General features: G+C 38.6%; 4 protein-coding genes across 4 annotated transcripts; 2 read left to right on the top strand and 2 right to left on the bottom strand.

Moving 5' to 3' along the window:
- Positions 1-410: 410 nt before the first annotated feature.
- LOC117135920 (immune-induced peptide 1-like) lies at positions 411-778 on the bottom strand. The gene is made up of 2 exons (XM_033296487.1): positions 632-778; positions 411-571 (listed from the first exon to the last, which is right to left on the bottom strand). The coding sequence occupies exons 1-2, from the start codon at positions 684-686 to the stop codon at positions 492-494; spliced, it is 135 nt and encodes a 44-aa protein (XP_033152378.1). The 5' UTR covers positions 687-778; the 3' UTR covers positions 411-491.
- On the bottom strand, positions 751-1,055 carry LOC117135916 (immune-induced peptide 1-like). Its single transcript, XM_033296484.1, has 2 exons — positions 921-1,055; positions 751-853 (listed from the first exon to the last, which is right to left on the bottom strand). Exons 1-2 carry the CDS (start codon positions 976-978, stop codon positions 774-776), a joined length of 138 nt encoding a protein of 45 aa, XP_033152375.1. The 5' UTR covers positions 979-1,055; the 3' UTR covers positions 751-773.
- Positions 1,056-2,656: 1,601 nt separating this feature from the next.
- On the top strand, positions 2,657-3,141 carry LOC117136754 (immune-induced peptide 23). Its single transcript, XM_033297789.1, has 2 exons — positions 2,657-2,754; positions 2,817-3,141. Exons 1-2 carry the CDS (start codon positions 2,697-2,699, stop codon positions 3,110-3,112), a joined length of 354 nt encoding a protein of 117 aa, XP_033153680.1. The 5' UTR covers positions 2,657-2,696; the 3' UTR covers positions 3,113-3,141.
- Positions 3,142-3,877: 736 nt separating this feature from the next.
- LOC117136925 lies at positions 3,878-4,486 on the top strand. Its single transcript, XM_033298061.1, has 2 exons — positions 3,878-4,166; positions 4,233-4,486. Exons 1-2 carry the CDS (start codon positions 4,100-4,102, stop codon positions 4,355-4,357), a joined length of 192 nt encoding a protein of 63 aa, XP_033153952.1. The 5' UTR covers positions 3,878-4,099; the 3' UTR covers positions 4,358-4,486.
- Positions 4,487-14,354: the final 9,868 nt, after the last annotated feature.

The following is a 14,354-nucleotide window of genomic DNA, read 5'->3' as shown; positions in this document are numbered from 1 at the left end:
TTGGATTATGTTTTAGTTTTCTGCAGAAAATTAATTTTATAACTGATTTTTAAGTTTATTAGAGACAGGCATTTATTATTTAAAAGTAAAATGATATAAAAGCTGTTAAGTAATCAAAACTAATAAAAAAAAAATATAAAATCAAAAAAACTCGTTTATTACGATTATTATACATATGATGCCTTTTTTTTAAATATTAAAAATTTTAATTTTTCCTTTACATTTCTTTTTATCAAAGCATTATTTATGGGTCGGGCAAAAAAATTTCGGTTGCAATATACGCGGATAAAGTCAATAAATTATTGAGACACTAAGATTTCATTTTTATTTTAAAACGAAGATTGTTTAAACTTATGGTGTAGCGATCTATAATCCAGAATTTTTTTGAATGATTGCAAATTTAATACAACTACAATCTAGGTTTTATTTTATTAAATTTTTATTACAAAGTTAAATAATGATTTTGTATTAATCCTTGGGCTGTATATTTTCTATTTGCCACCGCGAACATTGCAATTTACACAGTCGCCATTGATGATAACATCTCCAGGATCGGGTGACAGCGGAACAGCTGTAAAATAAGATGATTGCTTACTTAAGGAATCAACTAATTAATCTACTTAATACACACCATTGGCCAAACCCAGAACACCAAGCACAAAGACAGTGATGACTGCAAATCTCATATTGATTTTCAATTAATAGATCCGGTTTTATAAGCTGAACACACCGGACAAACGATCAACTTTTTCGTATCCTTGTGTAGAAACATCCTACTTGCCACGGTGGAAAGTGCACCGTATGTAGTCGTCGTTGATGAGCACATTGCCTGGATCGGGCGACAGTGGAACAGCTGGAAAATAATAATTTATTAGTTAATTATTTAAGTACGCAATTTCAATTATTTTAGTTTTACTAACCGTTGGCCACAGCCAGCAGACCGAGCACGAAAACAGTGACGACTGAGAAGAATTTCATATTGATTATGGATGAGTTTCTCCGGTTTTGGATACTGAGTGCACTGGTTGATTGGATTCAACTGATGATCTCGACTGGTGTGATCCGGTCTTATATAGTCGAGCGTCGGATTAGAGAGCCACGAATCAGTGATAAGCGATGTATTTGGAAAAACACAAGCATTTAATTGGCAGACTTAAGACGCAGTCTTCAAAGAAGGTAAAATTACGTATTTATATAAATTATAAGTATTTTATATAAATTATTGCTCAAGCAAATAAAAATTTGCTTGAGCTAAACATCAAATTACTGATTTTTTAAAAAATTAATACAGAAATAATCTTTCTTATTTTTGAAGATAGATAAGAGGTAATGGAAACAATTTACTCAAACTTTCTAAAAAATTATTGTTTACTTAGCTTATATTTAAATATTGTTATAAATATACATTAACCGCAATTTTTCAAATTTCAAAAAAATTTAAAAGATATCTGTAATTTCAGGCAAATCGTTGAAATCATTGGTAAAATCTGCAGTACTAAAGAAATATCATATTTTAAGTTTTATAAAAATATATAAATATAATTAAGAAATATAGTAAAAATAGTCGAACAAATTATACATATGCCATGGGGATATTCTTATATTTATACAATCTGAAAGAATTGTCAAGAAAAAACAATATAATGATGAAAGAACATATTAAATTATTGATTGCATGAAAATCTGTATATTTTATCACAAACATGATAAAAATGCGCTAGAATGTAAAAATCAAAACAATCTTCTGCTTTTTGCATACTCTATATTTTACAGATAAGCTTTCGTTTGATTATTACCTAGCAATAAACAAAGTATGAGCTTTGGTGATTGGGTGGCTTTTGGAAAACCCCTGCCAAGAGTTATCTGTAACTTGAACTGGTTTCTGGGGCGAATCCCGCACCTATCCACCCTTGGTTGTGCCAAAGACACTAGAATAACAAGATGCGTAACGGCCATACAAATTTTTGGCACGCGATTTTTTGGCCGTGGCTCTAGAGGTGGCTCCAGGCTCTCTTGAGTTTTTGTTCGAGAGAGAAAGAGCGGAGAGCGCTACAGCAAACAGCTCTTTTCTACGCATACAGTGATAGCATACAACTGTATGTGTGCACACGTATGCTCATGTATTGTAAATTTGACAAAATATGCCCTTCACCTTAGAAGTTCGTTGACTTTAAATCTGTATTATTTTTTATCAATTGGCACCATGCGAAAAATTCTTGTTTTGCATTGCCTCAACGTTATTATTATTTAAATAAAGCTTAGAAATAGTAATAGACGAATCTATGTACATCACAAAATAAATTTCGAAAATGACTTTATATTAGAATACTTGTCATTAGGGTATTCAGCTTGCGGCGTGAGAAAAATTAATAAGGCAATGATTGTTGAGTGCTTGTGTCCGCACTTCGTGCCTGACGATATGACTTTTGCAACGAACTGTTTTCATATTTTTATTTATTTTATTAATTTTTATTTTCTACTACGTATTATTATTTTTTATGAAATATTATTATGAAATATTATTATTTTTATTATTTATTAATAAAATTATTATTTTTATTATTCTATTTGTTATTCTAGTGTCTTTGGTTGTGCCCACACTGCAATCTGGTTTCCATAACAAAGCGAATGGGAATGCTTAAAAGCTCTCAGATTCCCTGTGTCTCGAGCAGATTCGTCTTGCACCCAGATTGAGAATGAAGTGCCTGATTCTGTCCTTTGCAATTGTCGTCGTCCTGGCTTCCCAGGCCAAGGGTAAGAATCAGATGGGACCCTTTCAATGCCACAATTTCGCTTATTATTTTATTACTCCGCAGCCGGAAATGTGATTATCGGCGGAGTATGCCAGGATTGCAGTCCTCCGGTGGCGGAAAACGTGGTCGTCGGTGGCCAATCCTACAGGACGGGTAGGCCGGGCCAGGGAACGGTCTATATCAATTCCCCTGGCGCATATCCAGGAGCTCTCGATGGTCCAATCCGGCGAACTGGCGCTGGCGGCGGAGGACGCGGTGGCACCCGGTATCCGGATGGCTACAGTGGTCGTCTGCCAGGTGGCACTTACCTTCACAATAAGGATTGTGTGGGCTGCAGCATCAGCGGGGGTGGAGATTAAGGAAATTATACTGTGTTTAGTACATAAAATACCTCGCATTTTTCAATTTTCTGGCATTAAATTCATTAATAAATTTCAAATGGGTAAATTTCTTTGGTATAATTATTTCATGTAATTGTTTATATAATCTTATTGGTTTATTTATTGGATTATGTTTTAGTTTTCTGCAGAAAATTAATTCTATAACTGATTTTTAAGATTATTAGAGGCAGGCATTTATTATTTAAAAGTAAAATGATATAAAAGCTGTTAAGTAATCAAAACTAATAAAAAAAAATTATAAAATCAAAAAAACTCGTTTATTACGATTATTATACATATGATGCCTTTTTATTAAATATTAAAAATTTTAATTTTTCCTTTACATTTCTTTTTATCAAAGCATTATTTATGGGTCGGGCAAAAAAATTTTGTTTACGCAATATACAAGTTTACATACTTACTTCCATTGAACTTTATTAATATTTGCGGTATTCGGTAATAATTGAATACTAACATGCACTGAAAATTATTTTTACAATTAAAATAAAATTACACAATAAATATTAGCATCTTCATAATATAAATCAGTTGCATAAATTATATAAAGTATTTTAAAAGGAAGCTTTAACAAATGCTTAGTGTAGTTTGTCAAGCACTTCATATTATTTATGATTATTATACAACTAAAAAAAATATACAAAATATCTGAAATATTCCCCCTACGTCATATCACTCATATTAAAACTATAACTTAGTATATTTATTAAATAATAAGCTGGTTTAGCTAAAGCTTTTGAGCTGCACTGCCTCCGAGCCAAATGCTCAGTTGAGTGTGATAGGTTATCAAGAGCGGGGGCTTATGGAAAACCGAAAGATTTATAAAATATTCTAGGGTATTTTCTGTTACTCCCGTGTTATTCACCGCCGAGATGAAGAGATACAACTGTATAAATCGCACTGCAATTGAGCGAACGCAGTCATTGAATCGTCTCAATTGTCGCAGCGATGAAGTGCTTTTCGATTTTGTTTGCGCTACTGGCGCTCATTTCCTTCGTCGAATTTGGATATGCTCGTAAGTGTCATATATATAAACTTTATCCTAATGAATATTCATAATAATATATGTTATTTATTTTAGGAACAATTCCCAGGATTACCATACGAAATGGCGACATTATAGTTCACGGAAATTGCCATGGTTGCACAGCACGCGCCACCAAAAACTCGGCTCACTTATCAATCAAATTTACGCGAAGATGGTAAATGTTGTATGTGTCATATAAATAAATTAACTCCAACTTGCCATAATAATTAAAAAAAAAACTAATTTAAAATACTAAGTATTAGCTTGTGTGCATAAAATAAAAAGGAGTAACTATTAAGCTAAAGTGTCACCGTTTTTGTGATTAAAAAGCTTCTTTGAAATGTTTAAAAACGAAGCTGAAGGTATTCTTCTTCATTTCCTGACTGCTTCAGTGTACTAAATTAATAATAGCCAAATTGCAATGTTCTCGTAAATTTGTCGTAAACTCAAGACCGTGGTCGTAAATCATTTGTGGGGCTCGAGGAAAGTTCCGTTTTGGCTTCTGGTTTTATGCCTCATTGGTGGAAATATTTCAACAAAAAGGCATAAAAATTGCCATCATATTTGGCTTCACCCGCGGCCAGGACGTCGAACACGTGTTTTCTTTCGTTTTCCTTGCGGCAAAGGCATTTCCACGTGCCGCGCTTTCCGCGTGTCCTGTGACCCGTGTCCTTTGTGAGATGTTTTATTGCCAAAGAGAAAACCGAGCGAAGGCAAACCGCTGTGCGCCTGTAAATGACTCCCCAGGCACCTTTATATTGACTCGTAAAATTGCGACATTTAGTTGTATGTGGGTGGGACTGCGGGGGGTGGCCAAACAATCCAATCCCTACCAGACTTATTTCGGCCTGCTTTCCGAGGTGAAAGTCACGGGTTTCCGAGGGGCTTCTCAGAGCTTTAAATTTGATTTTTATTTGCCCCAAACGATTTTCTTTTTTTATCGCGCACAAAAACTCTTCGTCCTTCTAGTCTTTGATTTAATTCAGCGGATATTGAGTTTTGGCTGGGTAGAAAATGGTGAAAAACAATGTCAAGTGGAGCATGAAAGGAATCAAACACTTGATAGATTTTTCTGCCACTCCCGTTTCAACTGAAATATGAATCTTTGTGTGCAGTAACTTTGATTAATTTCGTTTTCCGAAGGTATGAAGAATTTAATTGAATTTTTCAAGTGTGCTGCCGATAAGGACTCAATTTTTAATAATTACATTCATCTCGTTTCGCTTGCCGACGGCACATTGCGCATACGCACAGTTGCACATACAAATTTTAATTTTTTTTTTTTTTTTCATATGAGCACACCGAGTGAAAGTGGCTTTGCATTTTATTTGTATTTCCATTATGACTTTTTCAGTAATTACAGCGATCAGAAAGTGGAAAATGCCAGTAGAACGTATTGCATATACATTTATATTACGATTAAATTGTAAAATAATGAATATTTGTTAAATTCTTTGTACTTCAACATTCCTTTCAACATTTTTCTGTAGGCAATGGAATTTTTGGGTTGATACGAAACAATAGCGAAAATATTCGATAATTAAGCATTAACATAATTGCAATAAACAACTTTTTCATGTGTGTTAAAGAAAAGATAATATGCAATAACAAGCTCTTACGTAGATTACCTCACTCATGCAATATACCATTTTCTCATTTATTCGAGCAAATGTCATTGCAATCTAATTAAGCATTCCCAACTTCCTACCCTTGGTAAAATCGACCGAGAAACCAAATATGCAATCAAATTTTGTCAAACACAGAATGTGCCCGAAACTTTTCCGCCTCATTCGAGGAGCAGGGTACATGTGGCCAGTGGCTACTACATACCACTGAAGGGGGTCGGAAAACAATTGCCCGACCACGCCCCTCAGGCAGCCCACCGCAATTTCCACATCCAACCAGGAGTACCATCACCCCCAAGGCCGATCAACTGGTCATTCAATTTTGCAGGCCCACCGCCCTCGGGCGCCTGCATTATGCAGCTTACCTCGGACTGATTTCATTTTCGTAATTACCTCACAGACTCGGACTACGCCCCAAAAAGCCACCCCCCACTTCTCTGCAGGCTGCTGCAGTGAGAGAAATTTATATAATAATTATATATAATAATTATATATAGAAATTATATATAATAATATATAATTCGTATATAACAAAGTATGATTTGTAAAATACAATCTATTTATTGTCAAGATTCGCTGGCTCTATCAGTAGACAGATTTCATGGAAAAAAGCTTTTATTTATTAATCATTTTAATCTATAAGTTTATATTTATATTTAATTTAACAAATTTAAGCTTAGAAATATAATATATAATATAAAATATAGTATATATATATATATATATATATATATATTTAAGTGTTTATGCATAAGCTGATATCTAACTCCTTATAACTAGCTTTTAGTTATGAAGCACCATACAAATTATTTATATATATTTTTTTTTCAACATCAACTTTTTCGCTCAGTGTCCTGCTCCCCTTACCGTTATCGACAGGTGGCGCACTGAGAGCCTTGTGCTCGCTGGAGCTGGCTTAACGAGTTGATTAAATGCTGTAATTGATGAAATTGCGAATGGGGATGCAAAGGTGTAAATGATCGGCTTGGAATGCCGCCTGGATAAACATGTCATTGTCGTTAGACGATGCCGGTCGATTGGTTAAGCTCCTCCAAAGTGATTCCAAAGTGACCGGCCATCCATACTGCCCTGTCCGGCGTACCCATCTCACCCGCTCCTCATTGGCCATCATCAGTGGGCATCAATCAGAGTAGCGCCGGGAATGCGAGCGTATTCATTTCATTTCATAAATATTTGCGGCAAGGGTCGCGGCAGTCGAGGCACGACTGCATAAAAGGGTCGCAAAAAAGGCAAACGGGAAAAGGTCGGCATAAAAAATGATTTAAAAATTGAAAGGATTATGGGTGAGCGGCAACGGAGCGCGTTAATGTTGATGCTCGATTGCTGGGATGCTCGGATGCTGGGATGATGGGATGGTCCCTGGATGGGTTCCCTTGGGTCGGATTCAGGGGACCTGGGGATGGGTCTGCTGGTATGTGGCTGGTGTCGCTGTCAGTCAAACAAAACAGGACTGAAACTGAAATCAACGAGTGTGCCAACAGGCTGGCTGCTTTTGTTGGCCAACAATATAATTTGAACAGGAATGAAAAATAAACGAGCCGCACGAGATGTGATTTTTTCGTAGCTACAAAATGGGATACTCGACACAGACAGCAACAACAACAACGAAGAAAAAAAAGATGAAAAAATGAGAATATAAAGCGTGCAGTTTTGGTATAAATCAAATGAAATATGTGAACAAAATGGTTTTTTTTTAAGTCGATTCGTAAAACCGGAATAGACATACAAAATGTGTGAACAAGCACGGTGGAGTAAACAGATCACATAAATTTAATTTATAATAAATACAAAAAATTAAATGCACGCTGATGAAACAAATCATTGGTTGGTTTTCTTAAAAAATATTTCAAAATGAATTGTTTTGTGTGTAGTAATGTAATACATTTTACAAATGATATGACCAATTATTGTTATTCAAATAGATTATTTATTTATTTATGATTGTGCAAAGAGAGCATTCCACTGTGCTTAGAATTCCATTTTCATTACGTTTATATTTGTCCTTTTCATTTCCTTCCCCCTCTCTTTCAACCACTGTGCAGTGACGCCTTTTATTTGAACACCAAAGCACAGACACTGAAAACAAATTTGTTACTTTTTAGTTACTCTAGTTTACAAATGTTTGCTATATGTAATATTACTAGAACGTTTTATGTTAATTAAATCATTTCTACATCGAATTTATATACCTTGTTTAACTTCTGGAACTAGAGCTTTTGAATTTCTTGCAGTGTATCCACATGGGTGGACTTTCCTCTGACATTGTGTGCATCCTTATCCCTTGGAACGGACAACTTCTACGGCTGCTGCTGCTGCTGGCAGTTTGCACAACGATAAATGTTATAACTGAGCTGGGGATTTGCAGCTACTGTTCGGAAGTTTGGGAGTGGAACAGCTGCCGCTTTTGGACCTGGACTTGGTCTTGGTCTTGGATGGGCGAAACTCAATTTATTGTCGGTGGCCGCAAGCGGAGCACTTCCCTCACACTTGCCCCTCGCATAAGGCTGCCCGCCAGGACATTATCCATCTATCACATTTTGTGTAGCTCCCCCTGCTTTCTCTCTCGTTCATCTGTCCTGTGGTTGTGTTTGTTCGGCTGGGCATTTCCACATTTTCCTCGTTTCCCTTCTTTTCCACATTTCCACTTCGCCATCACAGACGTCGGCAGGACTTTATGATGTCCATTCTCGCTTTTCGGCGTTGACTGCTGAAAATTGAAAATCATAATCGCATCAACTTTCTGCACCGAAAACTTTCCCCGCTGTCTGTGAAAAGTTAAAAAATTTTCTCTGCGACTTTCTCGGACAAATACCCACCCCCCACCCCCCCAAAGTAGGCAGTGCACAAAAGTCTGAATGCTAGAAAGATAATTTGTTGAGATTAGTTTTACAACACAATGCGTGGGTATGTGTGTGGTGTGTGGCATGTGGCATGTAGCATTGGAATATGTGTGTGTCTCTTGCCGCTTCTGTGTGTCTTGGTTAACCTTTGCTCATTGTGGTTGCCTTTTATCAGACAAACCGACAAACGACTGTGGCTTTGGCCAACTTTCGTGCATATAAATTATGTGCAAGTTGATTATAAAACAATGCCAAAGCTTGGCCAAAAGTTTTCAGCTCAAGTTGACGTTAACTTTGATAGTTTGTTTGCCCCGGACCCACTGAGAGCCACCTTTTCCCAGTGGTTAAGTGGGTGGCACAAATGACATGGGGGTGGCTCAAGAAGCTGCCTCCAAACAGGGTGGTTTATATTCCATAGAATATCCATTGTGTTGCAATATCTTTTATGAATTGAAAAGGGTATATATAGTGATTTCCTTTTAAGACGTTTTTTTCTTTCTCTTCTTTTGATACCACTTTATTTGAATTTAGAAAATCCATTTATGATTTCTATAGAAGTTACTTATAATGCCCAATTTTCACTTTCTTAGGGCTGTCATAATCCTATAACTTAATTTAGAAGTGCAGGCTTACATTCAATTATGACTAGCTACTTAAGTTCTGCTTTATCATTATTTTCCAAGTCTGTGTTCTGAGTTTTCGTGGAGATTTGTAAACAATGCAAAAGGAAGCTTAATTTTCGCAGTGTTTAAGTAAGAGATACTTTACTTCAACCTGGAGTTGCTAGCCCAACCTATCACGTTGGCATCTCTGTGTGGCCAATCAGTAGCCAGCAGTGCGTTTTCTACACTAAGTGGTGCCACCACCCTCCTTCCCTTCTCTTCAACCTCTGTTCCTGCCCCACCAAACAACTCCTCCTGCCCCAATATCCCCCCGTAGAAAATTAGCGTCGCTCCGTTGGCCATAAGCCTGTCATGATGTGGCAAGTTGGCAGGCAAGTCGGTGCGGCTGCCTGCCACAGAACTTGTGGTCTGCTTTGTGCCATGTAATTGTTGATTTTATGCGTACGCCTGGCCATTAACGTGTTGCCCCAAACCCCAAGCTCCATGCCCCAAGACCGCCGAGCTGTTGGCCGTGAAAAGCGAAGCGGCAATTAGGCCAGTCACAACTAGCGTGTCCACTGCCATCAAGTTCGGGGATGAGGTGGCAAAATTATTGTTTCGGATGTGTAAATTTGAGCCGACCATTTCCAGTAATTCTTGCACACGACGGTTGGAATGCAAGGCTACAATTTGCTACAAATGTCAAACATAAGTGTAGGCACTTACACAAACAAGCTGAAATGTAAAGAACAGTTGAACCTAAAAGTTTAATGTATCAAATTATCTACGGTATACTTAATATATCAATTTTCAAGCAGATGCATTCTAAACACAAATTGAAGCATGTTTAGTTTTGTATATCTATAACTAATCTCTTTTTATATTTTATGCTTTAATGTAAACACAAAAGATAACTAAACCCTGAAAAAAATCGTTATTTTGACAAGTATCTCACAGATACACTCTTAGACGGCACAATGTACAAATGTATCTTCCATAAATACAAGTATTTATAGCCAGTGTCGAGCCCTTAGTTTGCGCCAGTTTTGAGCATCATCAACATCAGTGTCATAAAATTAACATTAAAGTGGCAAAGGGATCATAAAAATAAAAATGAAATCAACGTATTAACTACACGACACAGACAAGCACACACACAATCGCACTTACAACCCCTCAGTCACCCACACCATTAGGGGATGAGGGGGGAAAACACAAGGATAAGCTGGGCTCACGCCACATGGAAAATGGAAAAGGCAACGAAATAAAATCAATTCAAATAAAAAGCATAAATACGACCACAGGAAATGAAAATGACGACGATGACTGCGGCAGAGCAGCCCAAGGGTGCGTGCCCAAGAAGGACGAAGCAGCAGGAGGCGAAGGAGCTGGGGGGGGGAAAGCGGGAAAATTGGGGTGGAGCTGGTGGGCGGGCAAACATGTAAGCGCACATTTTACGGCACAAGCATTTTCGCTTAATAAAATGTTAAGTGGGGGAGAAAAAGCGACAGACAAAAAGCAGCGACAGTTGATGAAGGGCAAAGGGAAGGCCAGGGGTGGATATGGGTGGTTGGGTGGCTGAGTGGGCGGTGTGGGTGAGATAGGTGGCTGGTCCGATGCCTGGGTGGTTGGGAAACCCATCCAAAGGACCGACCAACTGACGAAATGACTGACAGTGCGCGGGTGGAATCGCTGGGGGAAAGTCGAGTCTGACAGAGGCAGAGTCGTAAAATTATATTTACAACACAAACAAAGCTGTCGACAAGGCGTGGCAGCAGGGGGCGGCATTCGCTGGGCAGAGGGCGAAGTGCAGAGGGGCGGGGCAAAAGGACGATGGAGCTCAACACAATGATAAGCATGAAGCGGATGAGAGACGCACACTGTCCGAAATCAGAGGCTTTTACATGAATTTACCAACTTCTACGTTTAAGTAACTCGAAAGAAAAGCAATTTACCTTACCTTTAAAAGACATTTTTTATGAAAAATTCAACTTAAAACTATATACTTATAAAAAAATATTCACCCGTTAAGCAATCGAAAACATATTGTTTATAAATGTTTAAAAATCATTTCCCATACTAAAAACAATTCAAAATTTGTCCCTATGCAAGGACAGATAAAAAGAAAGAGACAGCAACGTGGGGCGTGAAAGAGAGGGAGAAAGAAGCGCCAGCAAAAAGGACGACGCTTTGCTCGGTCCCTCGCTTCGTTTGCTTTCACCCGGAGAAAGGGAGGAGAGAAGGGAGTGGAGAAAGGCGAAAGGCGAAAGGAGGAGAAGAAAAGCTGGGGCGAACAATTTCCCGCACTCAAAAAATAACAATGGCGCGTTGAAAATATCCGCTTCCGTTCAGAAAGCTACCAAAAGGAAAATACCCGAGCAGAAAGAGACAGCGCCCGAAAAAAAGGAAGCAAACAAAAAAAAAAACAACAGAGATAGAGCGATGCAGATAGAGTCGTGGCAGCTGGGAATTTTCGGAGCGGGGTTTTCCAGCGCGGGGCAAATTCGAGAGTGTGCACGTCACACTCCAAGAATTTAATTCAATTTGAGCACACAATGAAATCATATTTTGCAACAAAATGTGGCAAAAACGGGGAATGGGCACTGTCAAAATCACAGAGCGCAACGCTTTTCATTTCGCTTTCCACATTTTCCACCCGCCCGACCAGTGACCAGTGGCTCAAGGATGAGTTTTTGTCCCGAATATGTTGGCATTAATATTTATTTATCCGTCAGCTGAAGTGGCGCCCCTTTATTATTCATACAGTGTCCTTGGCGGGGGGTGGGGGCAGGGTGCTGTTGCAAGCCGGTCGGTCTTGTTTAAATAGCGCATAAAATAATAATGGCTTCATTAGCATTCCCATTCGAATTCTATTTATTTGCGCAACTTTTCAACGCACATAATTACATAATTTGCTCCGTGCGGGTGGCAGGATATATGTATGTATATACAGATGTGCATACATATGCATTTACGAGAATGTATGGCTCAATCGATGTGCAACATTTTTGGCCAGCAACGAATACAAACAAACGCCCGCTGGGGATTATTTTCATTTCGGCAGGCAACATGCCTTTAGATCTACAGTGACTGGCAGCAAAATACCAATTTAATTTTAAGTTAAAAAGCTTGGTTTAAAATATTTATTTGGTACAAGAGTAAGAACAAAAAATATTCCAAAAATAATTATTATTTCTATACTTATCAACTTAATATTGTTATAGTTGCAAGTAGGCAACTTTTTCTGGCCGCAAGTGTAGCAGGATTTGTGAGGCTTTTTGAGGTCCTCTGGTCCTTTGGCCAGGCACTGAGCCGTAAACTGAGGGCATCCACTGGCAACGGACCATTCCGGAGTGAAATATTGCCAGCATTGACAAATGTTGTTTGCCTGAGCACCCTTGGGCCCAGGACGTGCGTGTCCTTTCCGCACACACACTCCCCCACGCACCCCCCTGCCCCCTGCTCCTTCCCATCACTGAGTGCCACACCCCCAACTCGGCGCCCACTTCCTGAGCTTCCTGTGTTTGTGTGTCAGCAGCAATAAAATGAAAAATATTTGAACTCTTGCAAAAAGCGCACAAGGATATCAATTCCCCAAATGCCTTCGATGTGAGTGTGTGCGTGCATAGTCAAATCCAACTAGAAATCATAATCACAGCAATAAAATTGAGAGAGCGTGCACGAATGCCAATGGAAAAACAAGGAGCAAACACTTTGCCCAAGTATATTTGGTTGCAGGAGCACAAACAAGTTTTCCGGCAAAGGAAATGCCAGCGAAAAGCGTCGCAGAGTGGCTCCCCAGGAAAAGGATGATAATATTATGAAACAGGGCTGGATTCAAAGGGAGTCGATAGTGTGACAAATTTATTGGAGTTTTTATTTACAAACCAACTCATTGCAAATTTAATTAGTTCATTTAATGCACAGGTCTCCTAAAAGACGACTGCGGTCTTATTACTTAACATGCCTATAAGTAGGCAACACTCTTTGCGATTACTGTTAATCACGAGTAGTGGGCAAATGCATTTTCAAACATTTATAGGGATTACAAATGTAATAGACAGCTCAAATAGAGAAATATTTAAACAAATAGGCTTGTACCAGCTTAAACTAAGCGCTCCTGATCTGAAACTTTGGCTGAGTGGAACTTATTGCCTTTTGCTTCGACGACTGCCAAAGGCAACTTTCAAAATGTTGATGACGAATTGAAAATGCTCATGTTCTGCAATGCTCCCTATATATGTATGTAAATGTATACATATGTATGTGTGTATATACAACAAGGATATTTCTTGCTCATCATCATAATAATAAGCCGGTGGCACAGGAAGGCGAGAATTACCACTGTCAAAGTTACACAAAGGTCAAATGGAACATTATGGCTTTATTTTGCGCCTAATAAATCTCATTATGTCATTATATGCTACTCCCCCCACGCACCGCCCACCAACAAAAAAAAAGAAGCAAGGAGGAAATGGATGCAGGACGAGGAGACGGTGGAGGTGGTGGTGAGGTGCGTGCGTGTGCAAGCCAGCGTGCGTGTGGTGAGAAGGTGAAAGACAATAAGAAGGAGCAAACGGAAAGGAAGAACAACTACAACAAAAGGCAACTGACTATAGGCGAACGACATGCCAATCAGTAATCAATCCTCAGGACCCCACCAAAAACAATTTGCAGAGGCATAGCAATAACAAGAGCAACAAACGCAATAACACAAACAACAACAGCGGACAAGTGAGAGACCACACGACGGCACTGTAAACAAATTGGAAAGGGATGAACATACATAACTGCGCAATATGGCGTCGGCAGAGCAAGAGAGCGGGAGAGGGCACTAAGAGCGCACGAGCAAGAGCGAAAAAGCCGCCATTAAAGAAATGCCGCTCAGAGACCGTTTGTGTATGTGCATGGGAATGCCAGTGTGTGCGATGTAAGCAGTGGATGTGTGTGTAGAAAATGCCGCAGGGTTGTCAAGTGGCTGAGAATGTTAAGAAGTAAATACGTTTTAAATAAGTAATTTGTAACTTCATTGCGTTCTAAGAGTTTCAAATTGTGATAACGATATAAGAGAAGCATTCGAAAAAATAC

This window comes from Drosophila mauritiana, chromosome 2R (assembly GCF_004382145.1).
Source record: "Drosophila mauritiana strain mau12 chromosome 2R, ASM438214v1, whole genome shotgun sequence".
Classification (NCBI taxonomy): domain Eukaryota; kingdom Metazoa; phylum Arthropoda; class Insecta; order Diptera; family Drosophilidae; genus Drosophila; species Drosophila mauritiana.
The sequence above is the reverse complement of the archived record's forward strand: the minus strand, read 5'-3'. Positions and strand labels throughout refer to the sequence as shown.

Bases quoted from the DNA above. Each gene is read 5' to 3' on its own strand.
- LOC117136754 (XM_033297789.1), top strand. From the start codon at position 2,697: ATGAAGTGCCTGATTCTGTCCTTTGCAATTGTCGTCGTCCTGGCTTCC. The intron at 2,755-2,816 runs GTAAGAATCAGA...ATTACTCCGCAG, and splicing joins CCTGGCTTCCCAGGCCAAGG to CCGGAAATGTGATTATCGGC.
- LOC117135920 (XM_033296487.1), bottom strand. From the start codon at position 686: ATGAGATTTGCAGTCATCACTGTCTTTGTGCTTGGTGTTCTGGGTTTG. The intron at 572-631 runs GTGTGTATTAAG...CTTATTTTACAG, and splicing joins TGTTCTGGGTTTGGCCAATG to CTGTTCCGCTGTCACCCGAT.
- LOC117135916 (XM_033296484.1), bottom strand. From the start codon at position 978: ATGAAATTCTTCTCAGTCGTCACTGTTTTCGTGCTCGGTCTGCTGGCT. The intron at 854-920 runs GTTAGTAAAACT...ATTATTTTCCAG, and splicing joins TCTGCTGGCTGTGGCCAACG to CTGTTCCACTGTCGCCCGAT.
- LOC117136925 (XM_033298061.1), top strand. From the start codon at position 4,100: ATGAAGTGCTTTTCGATTTTGTTTGCGCTACTGGCGCTCATTTCCTTC. The intron at 4,167-4,232 runs GTAAGTGTCATA...TATTTATTTTAG, and splicing joins CGTCGAATTTGGATATGCTC to GAACAATTCCCAGGATTACC.